Source organism: Panthera tigris, chromosome C2 (assembly GCF_018350195.1).
Source record: "Panthera tigris isolate Pti1 chromosome C2, P.tigris_Pti1_mat1.1, whole genome shotgun sequence".
Taxonomy (NCBI): domain Eukaryota; kingdom Metazoa; phylum Chordata; class Mammalia; order Carnivora; family Felidae; genus Panthera; species Panthera tigris.
The window spans coordinates 97,194,454-97,213,689 of NC_056668.1; the positions used below are offsets into that span (position 1 = coordinate 97,194,454).

A 19,236-nucleotide genomic window follows, 5' to 3' on the forward strand; every position below is an offset into this window, starting at 1 on the left:
TTCTTTTAGCTAAGTGTTCATGAGGAGATTGGAGACCCAAGCAAAATAAATAAATAAAACTTTCCTCTTTAAGAAAGGAAATGAAAGGAATTGTAAGAATTTAAGACCAGGTGAGGAGACTAAGTTCTGGAATTGCCTTTAGAGAAAAACAAGGCAAATAGACCTGCCTACAAATGTTTTTTTGTTTTGTTTTGTTTTGTTTTGTTTTGTTTTGTTTTGTTTTGTTTTGTTTTGTTTTAGAGGAGTGCAAGCCAGGGAGAGGGGGCAGAGAGAGGGAGAATCTCAAGCAGGCTCCACACTTCGCACAGAGCCGGATGTGGGGCTTGATCCATCCCACGACCCTGGGATCATGACCTGAACCAAAATCAGTTCAGAGTCAGATGCTCAACTGACGGAGTCACCCCCTGCTCACAAATGTTTTTAAGTGTAGAATTTATTTAGGAGCTTTCTTTTTCTCCCTAAGAACTTTGTATTTCAGTTCCAGGGACTTCGATTTATCCACTCCTTATATTTGTGAGTAAATGACTTTAGCTCTAGAGTTATCTCATGCCCAGATGGATTAAAATGAGACTCTTTCAGGAACTGCTGATTCTGAACCTTGAGATCTATCTGAGTGTATTTCTTTAAATGAACAGACTCCTGTTGGTTCTTTGGGCAGGGCAGGGCAGGGCAGAAATCCTCTAAGACTAATCGTTTTGCAGTGGAATGGACAAGAACCTATTTTTGTTTTCTCCTCACTTTAAACAAATAATGGTCTTAAGTGCAGGGAGATATTTAATACTTATTCATTGTGTGTTAGAGATTAGCAGTGCTATTTTGATCACTCAAGGAAATGAGAAAATATAAATGAATAGGTTGCTTATATTCTATTTGTATTCGTAGCCCCATATCACAGAGGGTGTTTTTGAAGAAGAATTTGCTTAGAAGTATACCTTTTTGGGGCTCCTGGGTGGCTCAGTTAAGTGTCCCACTCTTGATCTCAGCTCAGGTCATAATCTCCTGTTCGTGATTATCAGGCCCCCAGTTGGGCTCAGTGCTGACAGCATGGAGTCTGCTTAGGATCTCTCTCTTCCTTTCTCTCTCTGCCCCCTGCCTATGCGTTCTTTCTTCCCTCTCTCTCTGAAAATAAATAAATACACTTTTTAAAAAAATATACTTTTGTGTTACTGGTCTTGTAGTTCTGGTTCTTGGTTTTTTTCTTTGTTTTTTTTGTTTTTTGTTGTGTGTGTGTGTATGTGTGACTAATTCCTTGTGAAACAAAGCTTACTTTGAAATCAAAACTTTTCCCCCAATGCAACACATTCGAAATGGGAAACAAAGTAGTTGTTATGTTGCCACCATACCCACAATAAATTTTTATTTATTGTTAGTTAGCAATTACTACCATGGCAAGTCATTTTTTTGAACTGTGGTTTCTACTGTACTAGATGGTGGGTGTGGTGACTTCTTAAGGCCTTTCCAGGTTTGGGATTTGGAGTTATTTATCTTCAGTTAGCTATGCATACATGATCCGCACTCACCTCAGAAACCAGTAGCCACTAGAGAGCTGAAACTGTTAAGGTGCTGCCCAACTACTCAGGGCCTGACCACACCCACTGTGAAAGGAACATCCTTCTCAAAGGGGCAGGGTCTCAGCCCTCAGCCCTTGATCAGCTTAGTACCTTTGCTATTTGGGTAACAGGCTCTTTGTTGATGGGAGTAATTGCAGGTTGTTCATTGAACCTTTTCAAATAAAGAAGCCTGTAGAAGGAATGACAGCATTTTTTAAGTTGTACTAAAAATGACAGAACAATTTAATATTTAAGAAACCTAATTGAAATTGTTGATTTTTAATCTCATTTAAACACTGATGAAACCATGAGTGGCCCTAGTTTGTGAATGTGTGCCTCCTCTTTAGCCGCCTCTTTAACTCATAATATTGCTATAATACTTTCTTTGTGATGATAAATAGTAGCTATCGTACCGCATAGTTAGTTTTAGAGGTGAGAAACACATACATGTGTTTTCTTAAGTTTGAATCATAAATATCTCAAGTGAAAATTTCCTGACATGGGATAATACTACTGATGAAACACAGTGGAAAAAAATTCAATACAGCTGTTTACAAAAGGTAAAAAATTAAGTGTTTGAACAGATTTATTGGGGTAGATGGGTGGATGCCAGCAGGAATCCTGAAAGTGACTCTAGCCACTTTTACTGATCACTTCCATCTGCCTTTATATATGCAGGGGTACACATATGTTCAAAAGAGAAAAATACAAAAATGATCCAATTCAGCCTACTTTAATTTTTCACTTCCTTTTTACTGAGATCATTAGACTCAGTCAGCTCCTACAGGTAGTTCCCCCCCCCCCCCCCCCCCCCCCAGTATACAAGTGACAGTACTCTTTGTTACTCGTGAGCTCATCAAGAAATCGAATGATTTTGGGGAGTCTGGGTGGCTCAGTCAGTTAAGCGACTGAGTTCGGCTCAGGTCATGGTCTCATGGCTTGTGAGTCCTGAGACAGCTCAGAGCCTAGAGCCTGCTTCAGATTCTGTGTCTCCCTCTCTCTCTGCCCCTCCCCACTTGTGCTCTGGCTTTCTCTCTCAAAGATAAACATTAAAATTTTTTTAAGAAATCAAATAATTTTTTTTTAAGTTATTGTCCATGCTCAGGACATTTAAAACTTTTGACCATCTTCTCTTTGAAACACCTTGTTTCTGTGATACTGGTTCTCTCTCCCAATTCTCCCATTGCAATATAGTATCCTGACTTCTCCCTTGTAATACTAATTGTTTGTTTTCTGGCTTTCCTTTCACTGGATAAGCTCCATGAGGTCAGAGACTGTCTTGTCTTGTTCACTGCTCTGTATTTAGTCCCAGGTCTAATACTGTATAGGTAATGAGATAACTCTTCAAGTGTTGGCCCTGTTCTGCTATTTCTCACTTGTTTTTTCATTGATACTGATGCCTTCAATTACTGTCTATACAGTGCATCCACTGTCCATCATTTTCATTTTGACTCCTATCCTTGCATTTCAGCCCCTCTTTTTTTGTTCCAATTTTAATATGAAATAGTATTCACAATTTATTTTTATAATGTTATTTATTTTGAGAGAGCCTGCCTGAAAGTGGGGGAGGGGCAGGGAGAGACGGAAAGAGAGAGAATCCCAAGCAGGCTCCACACTGTCAGTGCGGAGCCCAACCGCAGGGTTCAAACTCAAGAACTGTGAGATCATGACCTGAGTCAAAATCAAGAGTTGTACGCGTAACTGACTGAGCCACCCAGGTGCCCCCACAATTTACTTCTAAAGTGGAAAAGTAGAATACCAAATTTATGTAGTTAAATAGAAACAACAGGGCCACAGTTGATATTTACCTACTTCCTCTTGTTACTTGCTCAGATCTGGTTGGTCTTTTATATAAATATACTAGATGTTTTAAGTTTTCCCTTCAGTTCGTGTTCCTCCGTTCTATCTTTAATGGTATGACCGAAGCAGTCTGCTTAAATAAATGATCTCATCAGGTAATGTTTTTCTGTTACCCTATGAGATAAAACTTAGGAATTAGCCTTTTTATTTTTAGTTAGTTATTTGGTTCTGTGAAGTCAGGGAGCAGCTTTTAGCTCAAAAACGAAAAACTTCCTGTGTTTAGAACTACCAGAAATGGGACTAAACTGTTTCAGTAGTGGTTGTGTTCTGCTTCACTTGTAAGGATATGGAAGGATAGATAGTAAGCAGTTCTCAAATTGGACGAGTTATTAGAGCTTTTTGAAGCTGTACATACTCCGGGCCTTTGATTTTATTTTTCAAACTGCTTAGGTCTTCCACAGTCTGGCCCAGATGAGTTTTTAATGATTAGGGTCACATCCTGATCACTCCCTACTGCATCTTATACACAGTAGGTGCTAAATATACATTTTTCAGTGAATGAATAACTTCTGGGCATTTTCCTGGGTAGATGAGCTGAGGTTCTTTGTTTCCTGCTCAAACTTAGTTCTTTTATGTGAAATTATCAGATCTGGATTGAAAGTAATATGATTAAGTCTTGTGCCCCTGCATGTGTGTTCTCGGTCAAGTCATTTACCATCTCAGAACCTGCTTTTCCATCTGTAAAATTAGAATGGCAGTTGCTGTAAGGTAAGTTAGTTACATTGTGAAGACTAAAAGCATGTGAAAAATGTTTTATAATCTGAAAATGCTTTGTAAATGGTAGAAATTATTCAAAACTGATGGCTTTTAAATATATATTAATATATATTGTTTAAAATATGTCACTAATACTATTCTTTCACTTTACACTTAGGCTCATTTTTTAGCCTAGCAAAGAAAATAAATACAGTTGCTTTCTCTTAAAAACCAATATATTTCCTTAGCTCTTCAAGGCAAAATTTCCCTCTTAGATTGTTAAATTCTTAAAGTTTTTATTTATTTTGAGAGAGACAGAGAATCCCAAGCAGGCTCCGCACTGTCAGCATGGAGCTCAGTGCAGGGCTTGCGCTCATGAAACCATGGGATCATGACCGAAACCAAGAGTTGGATGCCCAACCAACTGAGCTACCCAGGCACCCCAAATTCTCAGTATTTTATTTATTTTTTATTTTTTGAATGTTTATCCATTTTTGAGAGACAGGGACAGGGTGTGAGCAGGGGAGGGGCAGAGAGAGAGGGAGACAGAGAATCTGAAGCAAGCTCCAGGCTCTGAGCTGTCAGCACAAGGCCTGCCTCTGGGCTCAAACTCATAAGCTGTGAGATCAGGACCTGAGCTGAATTCAGATGCTTAACCACCTGAGCCACCCAGGTGCTCCTCAGTATTTTTAATTCCAAGTTATCAGGGTCTGTGGATCTCTGTACTTAAGTTTTTGTGCCAGATTTGGGGACCAAGATATGAAAAGTACCACTAGCAAAATTAAATAAACATTTTCCCCCCAAATAGACCACATTTGATAGAATTTTCCCAGTTTTAAGATTTGTCTTAAATCTCTGGTGCTTGACTGTGTTTAGGTGACAAAATCAATGAACTACTAGCAAAAAAAAATTTTAATCTAAACACCTTAATTCCTTATTCTTAGTTCGTTAATGTGGTTCTCTATAGTTACAGCTTTATATTACATATAAATGTTATAATTATGTATTTTTGTTGGTACTTCCTTGTGTTAACTTTTTTTATTGTATGTAGTGGAATTAGATGCATGATTATTCCATGGTGCTTCAGAAAGCACTGTCTCAGTTGAAGATGAGTGGGTTCCTGAATCACAGCTTTATGAATTAGTACCTAATAAGGGAAATTTGTTGTAAGAAAGGGCAAATTCTTGAGTCTGAGGAGGAAGAGATGTCTCACAGATCTGGGATACCTTCATAAGTAAGATATATTAACAAATCAGTTGTTCATAAGATAGGGACTGGGAAAGAAAGTTACTGGTGTTTGTATAGTAAACCTGTGTTCATTCTTCCCTTTCAAACAGGTCAGTATATGTTTTGTGCCCTATTTTATCACAAAAAAGAGAAGAAATACTGCAGTGAATGAAGATTCCTCTGCATTTTAGCACTGCCTTTTCTACTGTAGTTGGCTTTTGAATGAGGATGACAATGGAAGAGATGAAGAATGAAGCTGAGACCACTTCCATGGTTTCTATGCCCCTCTATGCAGTCATGTATCCTGTGTTTAATGAGGTGAGTCGGTCAACATTTCCTTATATGGTCTCTGCAATTCTTGATGCCTGCTTCATTTATTCATTTATTCCTTCATGTAACAAGTGCATAAATTAGTTTCATCTATGTGTTAGACATTGTACCAGGACTGGACATAAAACAGAGGGAATGGGGCACCTGGATAGCTCAGTTGGTTAAGCATCCGACTTTGGCTCAGGTCATGATCTCACGATCTGTGAGTTCGGGCCCCGCATAGGGCTCTGTGCTGACAGCTCGGAGCCTGGAGCCTGCTTCAGATTCTGTGTCTCCCTCTCTCTCTGCCCCTCCCTTGCTCATGCTCTCTCTCAGAAATAAACGTTAAAAAGAAATTAAAAAAAAAAAAAAAGTGGGGGAAGAAAAAACCTAGACGTATTGCTTCCCATCTGGAAGTTTCACTATAGAGGGAAAGACAAATAGTGAACAAAACAATGCAAGTAATTATATAAATGGGAAGTTGTGGTAAGTGCTATGAAGGTTTACAAAAACAAAAAAACAACAAAAAAACCCTGTTGTTACCTAGCAGGTGGGACCTGCTTTAGGGGTCAGGACCAGCCTCAATGAAGATGAGACCTATACACTATGACAGAAAAGAGATAAATAAAAGGGGTAGACAGTTGAAGAGTCGGGGATAAGCACATTTTAGGTAGCAGAAGAACAGGCACAAAAATATCCTGATGAATTCTAGTTAGTAGTGTTAAAACATTTCTACTGATAAAGAGAAGATACCATTGCTTTAGTATCTAGAGCAGATGTAGTTGCTTTTTTATTTGAGGAATTTTCTAGGAGTTAATAATAGTACATTTGCACTTTTTCTTTTAATTTAATATTAATATGCTAAGATTTGTAGAGAATTACAGAGCTGGAAGTTCCTTACAGATAATTTAATCACCCTTCCTTTTAATCGTGAGCCAAGTTCCTATTACATAAAATTGCGTTCCTGAAATTACTAAGGACTAAGAGCTAGGACTGTAAATTTAGTGGCTTCAGCCCTTCTGTCCATTTAATTAAGGCGTTTTTTTGTTGTTGTTGTTTGTTTTGGGTTGTTGTGGGGTTTTTTGCACTTAATTAATTATAAAGCTGTCAACAGCATTAACCTTATTGTTGCTACTGTAACCTGGAAACCCTCACCATTTCCATGGGCTTTTTATTCCTTTTTGTAAAGTATTTATATTAGAGTAAGATTCTGGGTTTCAAAGCCATTTCTCCCATATTATTAGTTTTATTGATCATGTATTTGATGCACTTATGGTCTTAAGTCTTAGGGACAATAGAGAACGATTCATCCTCTTCAACTTGGAAACCACAGACATAGTTGCCATTTCAGACATACACTTTGGAATTCCAAATGCTATTTGTCAAATAGTGTTATGTTCAGTGAGGATAAAAGAAAACTCAAAAACAGTGGCTTGGATACAAGTTATTTCTCTTGCAGAAAAAACTGTGGCAGTAAGTGGTCCAGTGCTAGTATAATTATGACTCAGTATCATAGTGCTTGGGCTGCTGATTCTCCATTCATCGTGTTCTAAGTTGTCTGGAAGGTACAAAAAAAATGGAGCAGGGGGTGAGGTGTTTTTTCGAGCTGATTCAGCTTCCTTAAAGTAACCTTTTTGGAATTCCTGTACAAGACTTCCATTTACATCTCATTGGCAAGGACTTAGTCTTATGAACACACCTACCTGCAAAGGATGTTGGGAAATTTAGAAGTTTTGTTACTAAAGAGGAAGCAATAGGAGGCATCTTTTGAAAAACGTGTCCCTATTACACTGGTACCATGGTAGCAATGGAGGTACTCTTTTAGGTCTGGTTATACCCATCTCTGCAAGTATAGCCAACACTCCAGTAAGTCCACCATTTTGTTCTAATACCTACCATTTATTACAAGACTACAGTTATTGTTAGAAGCAAATGCTTCAGTTCTGTTTAGTATATATTTACTAAATGTCAACCATTTATTTGCTGAGTAGCCTGCTAGGGCCTAGAGGTGTAGAGAAGAAAAAGGCAATATACCTGTCCTCAGGAATTGTGGGGAGCACAGATGTTTAAGCAAATACATCATTTAATTATCCTTGTACCATGTAGGAGGTAAGAAGATAGTCACTGAGAGCTGTTGAGTAACCTTTGTTGATGATTAGTGTTTAATTTCTCAGGTACTTCGAGAAGCAGTATGGCAGTTCTACCCAGAGGTGCTCTCTCTTTCCTGGTCTATATAGCTACCCCTGTAGGCTTTTGGCCCAAGTTGTTTTGGGGCATTTCTATATTCATCCAGTATTTTGAGTCTTTACTTGAAGGAAGGGCAATGTGTATTGTAGAGCTTCTGTTTGACTCTCTAGTTAGTGAAGAGGAATTAGAGAAGCTTTTTTTTTTTTTCTAACAATTAGAGTGATCTTTTCCTACATATGGAAAATGGATTTTATTTGAATCTTCACTTTGGAAAATAGTTACATAGGATATGAGATTCTGGTAAAATGCACTATTGGGATTGATACTGATCCATCTTTTCTAATTTATTCATGTGTAAGTAAAATTAATTTGAAAGAAAAAGAAATGGCTATGAATGGACTGGTAAATCTTTTCCAGAAATAAAGGCAATGATTCTTGCCAGATGATATCTGAAAAAATATGTGGGTTAATGGGCCCAGAATTAGAACATGTTGCCAAATGATTCATAGTTGGTTCAAGAATTAGTTGTTAGAACTGAATATGAAAATGAAATGGCAAGAGGTAGCCGACTGAGAGATACTATATCAAATTGTCAGGGTCTAGTTCTCGAATTTATGATCTAACACCATGGTATCAAGCTTTGTATAAAAATTATTTGTCATGTTATTTAAACACAAGTATTCAGAGGGGTGCCTGGGTGGCTCAGTCGGTTGAGCGTCCGACTGCATCTCGGGTCATGATCTTACGGTTTGTGAGTTCGATCCCTCCGTCGGGCTCTGTGCTGACAGCTCGGAGCCTGGAGCCTGTTCCGGATTCTGTCTCCCTTTCTCTCTGCCCCTCCCCTGCTCACACTCCATCTCTGTCTCTCTCAAAAATAAACATTAAAAAATTAAAAAAAAAAAAAAAAAAACAACAAGTATTCAGAAATAAAGTCTTTTAGAAATAGTGGTAGTACGTCTCCTCTCTGATAGAGATATGAATGAAATCTGGGGCTTGATTTAGGAAAGGCATAAAATAATTGTGCCTTTAAATGTGCAGTGTTTGGTTGGAAAGAATACAATACTAGCATTGTTCTCTGACATTCCAGTATATTAACGTAACATCCTAAATAAGATACCTAATCAGTTAAACATTAATATTTAACTATAGTTCAAACATAGATTTTTCCACAAGTCTACTAATGGGAAAATTAGAATCTAGTTTGGCTCTGTTTTTCTGTGCTATGAGGATTTAAAGATAAAATGGTTGTCGAATTAATCTTATAGAAAATAGTATCAGAGTAGGGATGAATGTTTTCCTCTAAAGCTAAAAGCTGCACTTAATTTTGTCCACAGTGTATTGTAAGTTTAAAAGCTGATGCATTCTCACCTTGACATTACATCCGTAGTAGTGACAGTGGTAATCTGGAAGTCATCTTGTAGAACAGAGTTTTAGATAGTAGGGCATCCTTACACCTGGGAAATTGTAATACTGTTACTCCAGCTCACAAAGCAAAGTTATTTATGGTATTCTGGGAGTTTGATGCTTGCTAAACTTAATGAAGCTATGCCAAGACTGCTGAGAAAGGAGTAGGCTTCTTATTTAATCAGCTGCTGCAGAGTTCAGAGTCCCAAGTATATTGCATGTGTTGTAAATGTACTGTGTAATCGGTCTCCTGGTTGCATTATGAAATAATGAGTTTATAGAAGCCTCATGACAAGTCTTAGATCAGATTCTCAGGTACTGTATCACTATCTACTGATTTTTGTGTATGGAGGAGGAGAGAGGTATAGTTCAGTTCTTCATTCCAGGAAAAGATACACCATGTATCATTTTTTCCTTTGACTTTTTATTTTATTATTTTATTTTTTTTAATTTTTTTAATGTTTATTTATTTTTGAGAGATAGACAGAAAGAGAGTCAAAGTGCTAGCAGGGGAGGGACAGAGAGAGAGGGAGACACAGAATCTGAAGCAGGCTCCAGGCTCCGAGCTGTCAGCACAGAGCCCGATGCGGGGCTCGAACTCACGAATCGTGAGATCATGACCTGAGCGTTAAGTTGGTTGCTTAACCGATTGAGCCACCTAGGCACCCCTTCCTATGACTTTGTAGAGGAATTGTTTTAAGGTGAAGTATAATTTTTTTTAATTGGAAAAAAAAAAATCAAACTCCAAAAGTTGAGCATGGTAAACATCTCGACAGTGAAGACCTGGGTTTTACCTGAAATCCCACCATCCAGAGGTGACCATACTTGATATCTTGCATAAGAATTACCGTTCTGCCTCTTACTTAGGCTGTATAATCTTATCTTCTTTTATTATTTGTAAGATAATGATAACCAGTAACATGTTTATTTTTCATAACTCTGTGAAGTAAATGACTTCAAACATTGTAGTGCTAAGAATAGTACCAAGCATGTAGTGAAGTATTAGCTGTTATTCAGGAATCTTTCATGTAATTTTCTGTAGACCATTCTTAAGGAGACATTTTTGTAAAAGTTAGGTGGCTCTGCTTACTTTTTTTGCTGGACAACTTGGCAACCCCAGGAATGGATCAATTTAGAAACGGTTAACTGCATTTATTATGTATAAAACACATGACTGCATTTGTCTTCTGTGTGGCAGCACAGAAGTTAGTAGGTGGCCTCTTGATTCTATCTACTTTTGTCATAGGGTTTGGTTTTTTGTTTGTTTGTTTGTTTGTTTGTTTTCTTTTTTTGACCTGGTTCACCTCATTCTCATTTGAGTCATGAGAAATGTACCTTTTATACTGGTGTCCTGGCCCTGTTTGTTCCTTAAAGAATAGGAGCAGTAGTCTTTGTGGGGAAGGGAGAAAGATGTCAGCATGGGGGAAATCATGCTTGATTTTGAGGAAGCAAAATTTAAAAAAAGAAAGTCTTATGCAAGACCTGTAAAACTTGAGCAACCAAAGGGTTAAATGGATTTTTTCTTTTTTTTTTAATTATGGGTGTAAGAGACTGGCTTGATAAGTAGAAAAGGAAGTATAGGAAAGAACTAATAACTTTTGGAGGGACCAATGTAATAAATGAGCTCTCTGTGGAATCAAAATTATGTGTAACCTTTTGAAATATTTTCATGAACATTCTAAAGCAAAGTTTGCAGTTAGTAGTAAGTGCTCTCAGAAGCTATCAAAAATAAGTTCCAGGAGGAGCTCACAAAACTGAGAGTAGGCAGGATGTGAGGTGAGCCTTGCTTCACCCAGCCTATCATAACCCTCTAGGTAGGACTTGAGGCACTTGTCCTTATGTTTTTGGTGAAATGAGATATTATGTGCCCCTTTCTCTCATGCTCATTTTTTTTTTCCTTTACCCTTTTACTGGTGACATGGAAATCCTAGATGGCTGAGCCCCAAGGAAAGTCCCTCCTTGTCCAGATAGATATCCATTAATCAAGGTGTAATCATATTTTCCTCCTCCTTAGAATTCAAAATGTGGTGTGTGCACTATCAATTACAGCTAAGAAATGATGGATATTGGCTCATTAAAGATACCCTGACCAACAACTGTTATCTCAAAAGCTAGAAAAAGCAACTGGGCTAATTAATGAAAGCATTGGAAACAAAATGGAAATTCTTTTCTGTTCTGAACTTACATACAGTGTTTACACCCCCATGTGTTGCCAACCTGAAGAAATACATAAGTGGGAGAATAGCCAAGGAAGAAGATTTTAAGAGGATACCCTCTTTAGGACCATTCAGATCTCTCTTTCATAAAGACTTTTTTTCCTACTTCAACTGATAGTGATCCCATCAGTGTCCGTGTAGTGGCTTACTTAAATTGATCTTCTGGGGTTCCAGGACTATAATCTATTTCTTTGTATCTGTTACACTGACCTCCTTACACATGGTAGAAACTCAGGAATTTGTTAGTTCTTAAGTAGTTGAAGAGGTTCAATGATAGGGGGACTGCCAGTCTGCAAAGGGTGAATTCAGGGAGGCTGGGTAGCATTAGTGGCTTGTGCATAGGTTTTGGAACCAGACAGAACTGTTATGAATTCTGCCTCTGTACTTACAGCTACTGAACATTGGGTAAATTTATGCAAACTGAATTTCTGCCTTTTAAAATAGAGATGATGATCGCTAGTTACAGATTGTGAGGATGAGATACTCTATAAAAATACTGTATATAACAAAGTTCATTACAGGTGCTAAGTAAATGATAATTGTCATTAGGATACAACAGAACCTTACATTGTCATGAAAGGTAGGATGAACATGATTTTATAATCAAATCATCTATCACAAGTGAAAGATCTAAAAAGGAAGCACTTTTTATTCGGGAAGATAAAAACATATCTTGCTGCCTGAGTATTACAGGCTGAAATTATAAATAGATTCAAGAACAATTTAGATAAATTTATGGATGAGAGATTAAGTTCAATTCAAAAAATATATATGTGCCTGTATGCCTGGTATTCCCTGGGCAATGTGGATATCGTGTGAGTAATAAAGCCTAGTGGGTTTATTACAAGTTGTGTGGGTATATAATGTATCCCAAAATGACTCCCAGCAGAGTTCTGGTGAGGTGCTTCACAGCTCACAGATTTGATTTAGTATATACCTGACTTTTCCTTTTCTTTTCTAAGATAACTTATGTAAACTTAATCTAGAAATCCAGAGATGCTGATGTCTGTCTTGGTACTTTTATTACTTCTTCACAGAATTTTCTGGACCTCTTTTACTTGCCTTGACCCTTTCACATAACAACCAGTACAGAAAGAGATAATAATGCTGACACTTGAAGGTACACATCTGACTCAGACCTTTGACTTGCTGAAAGAGGTCAGAGTGTGCTGTAAACCCAAATAAGGAAATGGTTCCTATCAGAGTGGAAAACATTCATCCTGTCTGCCTGCCTCTCCCTCCCTTGCACAAGAACTTGAGATGAGAAGAGCTGTATTGTTATTTTAATCTTAAGTAGTATTCATTATAATTAAATGAATTCCATGGAAGAAGTTTTCATTTTTGGAAGCATACTTTCTTTAATTTTATAATCTTACATAGTTGCTTCTTTGTTGTATTTGCCTATGTGGTTCCCTTGTATCTTCCCAGCAATGTTAGTTTTACAGGATTTGTAGAAGCCAAGCTAAATACTGAATTAAATGGTCTGTTATTTATTTTTGGAGATAAAGTATTTATCTTGGCAGATTTTGTTGTTTTTGCCTTATGTTTCAGGTGCATAACTTGTAGGGAGATAAGGTTCTTGGCATTTCTGTTTTGTTTAGAAAATAAAGTGTAGGCCATTCCTTAAATACATGTATGTATGCTTATATTGTTTATAAAGGCAAAGTTACATTTTATTGCCTCCAAGGATTGAAAGGAATATTTACTTCAAAATATGCTCTGTTCATAAGGTTTTTGTAAAAATATTCCACTTGCATAAAAATCTATAAAAGTTACATTGTTTTCGAACATTTAATATTGTCCCCAGTAAAAAAATATATACTTTAGGGTACTTAGGTGGCTCGGTCAGTTGAGTGTCCAACTTCAGCTCAAGTCATGGTCTTAGTTCGTGAGTTTGAGCTGCATATTGGGCTGCTTGCTGTGGGGGTGAAGCTGCTTTAGTTCCTCTGTCCCCCTCTCTCTGCCCCTCCCCCACTTGTACTCTCTCAGATATGGAGGTTAATAATTTTTTTTTAAATATAAAGCTTAAAAATACACACACACACACACATACACATATATATACACATTGAGTTTTACTGAGTTAATTGGCCCAATCATTAGAGACCAAAGGAATATGAATTTAACCGAAGGTAGTTATTTTAAGCCTAGCAGTTAACTCTTCAACAAATGGCTTTTTTTTTTTTTTTTAACATTTATTTATTATTGAGAGAGCATGAGCATGGAAGGGGCAGAGAGAGAGGGAGACACAGAATCCGAAGCAGGCTCCAGGCTCTGAGCTGTCAGCACAGAGCTTGATGCGGGGCTTGAACTGACAGACTGCAAGATCAGGACCTGAGCCAAAGCCGGATGCTTAACTGACTGAGCCACCCAGGCGCCCCAGCAAATGGCGTTTTTTTTTTAATGAAATTTTATTTATTTATTTATTTTTTTGGCTCACTGAAAAATGAATTCTATAAAGTATATAATAAGGACACTTATTTTTCATAATTGTAAACCTCACATTTTGATACTAAAATTAGAAGCTTTGGAATTCAACTTTTGAGACAGTATTTTAGGTAACCTTTTTTTTAATCCCGGTAACATAGAAGACAGATGATCCACAGTCTTTATTTAGTATCAAACCTTTTATCAGTGCTATTTTCTAATTAATAAAATATACTAACGTCAGCTTAATTCCTGGCTGAGGAATTGTAAAATAATTAAAAAGGAGTAAAATACAAAGAATCTTAAATAAATGTTTTCTTGGTATTGATCATTTTATATTCGGTGCACACCCAACTTACCATGTACTTGAAATAGACTATTGAGAATTGATCTTGAATCCCATTTTCAATAATTGAAGTAAATATGTTTATTCTTTCTGTAGAGACTTAATATTATTTTGCATTCTATGCTTATTTTAAATCTACTTTTAAAGTAGAGCTTGTCTTCGTTTTTTCGTTTTTGTTTTTGTTATTTTGAGAGAGAGCAGGGAGAGGGAGAAAGAATCCTAAGCAGGCTCCATGCCCAGCAGGGAGCCCTATGCTGGCCTTGATCTCACGACCCTGAGTTCATGACCTGACTCAAAATCAAGAGTCAGAAGTTCAACCAACTGAGCCACTCAGGTGCCCCGAGTGTGTTTTTCTTCTCTTCTCTTCTCTTCTCTTCTCTTCTCTTCTCTTCTCTTCTCTTCTCTTCTCTTCTCTTCTCAATGAAAAACTATATATTCCTTAATTTCTCATGGTCTCTAATGAAAATTTTAGATAGCCTGTATATTTGAAGAATTATGGTGATTTAGAATAATTAGCAAGTGTTTTTGTTAATCAAATGATGGATGTATCAGTGTGATTACTATAGAGTGGAATATCAGAAATGTGCTTTTTCTAAGAAAATTGATATTAACAGTGATTTAAAATTTTTATTACAGCTAGAACGAGTAAACCTGTCTGCAGCTCAGACACTGAGAGCAGCTTTCATTAAGGTGAGGTGCACATAATTTATTATGATTAAAATGTATGTTACGTATAAACCTGAATATCATGTGATAATTGCCACTTTATTTCCTTCTAGTGAAAACCTCTCAGCTATCTCAGGTCTGTTTTAGTGTACTCTTTAAAGCTTAAAACACTTCCAAAAAGTGAATTGACAGAAATGCTGTTTCCTTAGCATTCATCTTTTTATCACTTTTATGCTTTTGAAACTAATTTCTTTGGAGTCTCTTCTCTTTAGCTTTAGAGTATATTTTCAATTTCTTTTCCTGTTATTTGACTTGATAAAAACCTTTTGGTGACTCAGTTAGTTGGGTGACAGACTTTGGCTCAGGTCATGATCTCACAGTTCGCGGGTTCAAGCCCCGCATCGGGCTCTGCACTGACAACTTGGAACCTGGAGCCTGCTTCGGTTTCTTGGTCTCCCTCACTCTCTGCTCCTCCCCTGCTTGGTCATGTTCTCTCTCTCGCTCTCTCTCTCTCTCTCTCTCTCCCAAAAATATCAAAAAAAAAAAAAAAGCTCTTTGTAAAATTATAATTTGAAAATATGTTTTTCATATTGCTTACTTACAGAACCTAAGTATAAAACAGTATTTTTGATGGGAAAATAAGAACTGTGTGTAGGTCAGATTAAGGATACCTTTTCCTTATACGGTCGAGTCACTTAGAGTCAACTTTTTCATTGTCTCCAGATTTGGAGACATTTAATAATTACTAGCCACGTACTATTTAATAATTACTAGCCACGTGTTGCTGTTGAATACTTAAAATATGGTTGGTTCAAATTGAGTCGTACTCCAAGTACAAAATATACACCAGATTTTGAAGACTTAGTACAAGAAAAAGAATGTAAAATAACTCAGCAATAAGTATTTTATAGTAATTACATACTGAAATGGTAATATTTTGGTTGTACTCCTAAAATGATTTCATGTGTTTCTTTTTACTTTTCTAATGTGGCCACTAGGAAATTTAAAATTACAATGAATGACATTTGTTGCTTGAGTTATATTTCTGTTGGACATCCCTATTCTACATATTGGGTGCAATCTTTCATATAAAACTTTATTCATCCCCCTTCCTTTCCCGGTATATATCAGGGTGCCCAAATCTTTAATTTTTATTTACTTTGTGTGTGTTTGTTTCTGTCTGTAGCTAAGATAATTTATATTTCAGGTAAAGTATTTTAATGTTTAAATCTAGAAAAAAATGTATAGTTAAGTTTTATTGGAATAAAACCATAATGCCATCCAGCTTGATTTCTTTTTATGGCAAAGATTAGTTTATCGATACCACTCTTTTTTTTAATTTTTTTTTTAACGTTTATTTATTTTTTTGAGACAGAGAGAGACAGAGCATGAACGGGGGAGGGTCAGAGAGAGGGAGACACAGAATCCGAAGCAGGCTCCAGGCTCTGAGCTGTCAGCACAGAGCCCGACGCGGGGCTCAAACTCATGGACCGCGAGATCATGACCTGAGCCGAAGTCGGCCGCCCAACCGACTGAGCCACCCAGGGGCCCCTATCGATACCACTCTTAACTGGTAGCATAGACTATGTCACTAGACATCTCTCCTCCCTCACCATAAGAATTTACATTGTATGTATTAGATTAGAGCTATTTTGATGTGATTAATACTCTAAAAAGCACTGCCTGTATATGTATACATAGTAGCTTAATTAAAATATGTTCTGACAAATCATTGGGTTAATGAAGAAAATGAATCAAGTAACACCATCAGTGTTGTGTTTCTTTTTTTCTTTGAGTTTGGTGTGGTTTTGGAATGGCATATTTAGTCATTAGGGAGGCATGATGGAAACTGTTTTAAGCTGACTTTCAACCTATTTTCAGTGTGGCCAAAGAAGGGAAGGAAAGGCAACTTATTTCACAATATAGTATTGAGGGACGCCTGGGTGGCTCAGTCGGTGGAGCGTCCGACTTCGGCTCAGGTCATGATCTCACAGTCGGTGGGTTCGAGCCTCGCGTCAGGCTCTTGTGCTGACAGCTCAGAGCCTGGAGCCTGCTTCTGATCCTGTGTCTTCCTCTCTCTCTGCCCCTCCCCCACTCTCACTTTGTCTCACTCTATCTCTCAAAAATAAATAAATGTAAAAAATAAAAATAAAAAAAACAACAATATAGTATTGATAAGGCAAAAGTCCATTTTTCAGCTTTTCTGATAGCAAGAACAGAGAGAAATTTCTCCTGCTCATCATAAAGAGGACTCTGTCTGAAGTAGTAGATGATATCCTCAATGTTATTTCTAAAAGAGACAAAATAATTTTGTTAAGCTTTTTCTTTTAATATACTTATATATAATCTGATGTTTTAACACTAAAGTACAATTTAAACTGTGTTTAAAGTATGTGGTTATGATAGATCTGGTTTACCATATGGATAAATTTTATTAGCCTTGGCACTGATTCTTAATTGGGGAAAGTGGAAGTTATTTTGAGAGGAAAACAAATTAGTTTGCCTTGATTTTATCATTATTATCATATTTAATTTGTTAATGTTTTAAATGTTTATTCATTTTTGAGAGAGAGAGAAAGACCGTCATTGTGAGTGGGAAGGGGCAGGGGAAGGAGCAGAGAGAGGGAGACAAAGAATCCGAACGAAACAGGCTCCAGGCTCTGAGCTGTCAGCACAGAGCCCGAGGAGGGGCTTGAACTCAAGAACTTTGAGATCATGACCTGAGTCAAAGTCAGATGCTTAATCGACTGAGCAAATTTAATTTGTTAAATTTCAAATGGAATTAAAAGGGCATGCCTTAAAAAGATGAAGATTTTGTGTTTTTAAAACTAGAACTTATTTGACAGTTTTTTTTAAGTTTATTAATTTTGAGAGAGGGGGAGAGGCAGAGAGAGAGAGAATCCTGAGCAAGCTCCACACTGACAGTGCAGAGCCCTATGCAGAGCTCAGACTTACAAACTGCAAGATTTGAGCCCAAATCAAGAGCCGGATGCTTAACCGACTGAGCCACCCAGGCGCCCTTGAAAAAGATTTTAAAAGCCTCACTCACCCATATATCCCTATTAATATCCATAATATATATGCCTATGTTTCCAGTTCTTTGACCACAACACAGTGTCATCTATCAAGGTTTAATATGTATTTTTATTATTATCACAAGAAAAAGGATTAAAATAGTTTCTCCCAAGATGAAATACTAATAAATACTATTTTTTAAGATACCTGTTCTCCTTGGTTCTTTTTCCTCTTGGAAAGTTCTGATAGGTTTTGCTGTTGAGAATCACCGAATCACAAGAGTGGATGTTACTGCCTTTGAGGATAGTTTCCTGTCATAGTTGGGTTCTTTATAAAAATTGGACAACCATAGAATTCAAGGTTGTATTCTGGGGCAGACCTGAAGATATAGATAGATAAAGTCACCAGTTTAAGCATAGATCTGTTTATTTTGTCAGTCAGAAGAATTGGGTAGATTTAAGGCATTTAAAATTAAAAGTAAGTAGCTTAATTAGGATTTCAGCCAGAAGATACTAAGACTATAATTCCTAAGTTATGTGCCTAGGCACCCTGCGTCCCCACAGCAAACTCAGATGGGTGCCATGAGTTATGTTAAACATCTAAAGGAACATAGTGATACTAAACATCTGTTAGACCCTGTGAACTATGCTAGCTTGAAGTAGTTTGCAATTCCAACATACTAGATTAAGCCCTATTCCTTTCAATGATGTCATACCTTTATGAGGTTGGAATTTTGGCCATTGCTGTGAGAAAAAGCAGGTACCACAAGAAAATCAATATACAACAGGAAGTGAGGGCAGGGTCCAATCTGATTCCAACATTTGAGAATTGTGCAGTGCCCAACAGGTGCATATAACTCAGTAGCAAGTAATCTTGGTTATTTAAGAATTAAAGAAAGTATTCTTCTTTCAATTTATGTATTTCTTAAAGACGACTACATTGTTAGAAGAACGCAAGTACTTATTAAGTTGTTTGAACCTAACTACTTAATACATAGCACTATTAAGGTATATTTCTTAGCACTAAGACACTTGTGAACTGAGAAGGCTTGATACTTCTGCAAGATTTCTGTAATGCTCCAGTTTGGGCAGTTTCCAGACCAACTTGATGTTGGAAACTTTATTCTCAGACTGTCAGCATTTAGTTCTTTTGGCACCGTATTATAACTTAATCAGAGAGAGATTGTCTTCCTGCTGAAACTTTTTGTGAGCAGATGGGGAATGTGCTCCTGCCTCCTAAAACAATGCATTATATAGGCAATTTGATGCTACTCAGAGAAGGAAGATAAACCACTGTTATCAAATACTGGCTTATTTACATAGTGTATATAATT

The 19,236-nt window shown here is 37.0% G+C and overlaps 1 protein-coding gene across 3 annotated transcripts in view; it reads left to right on the forward strand.

Annotated features, from left to right (window-relative positions):
• The window catches only part of PDCD10 (programmed cell death 10), a 46,825-nt gene that overhangs the window by 14,237 nt on the left and 13,352 nt on the right, over positions 1-19,236 (forward strand). For all 3 annotated transcript variants that reach the window (XM_042998527.1, XM_007077057.3, XM_042998528.1), the window contains 2 exons: positions 5,444-5,651; positions 14,859-14,912. In XM_042998527.1, the coding sequence (XP_042854461.1) occupies positions 5,556-5,651; positions 14,859-14,912 (150 nt within the window). In that variant the 5' untranslated portion in view covers positions 5,444-5,555. The remainder of the gene's footprint in view (positions 1-5,443; positions 5,652-14,858; positions 14,913-19,236) is intronic.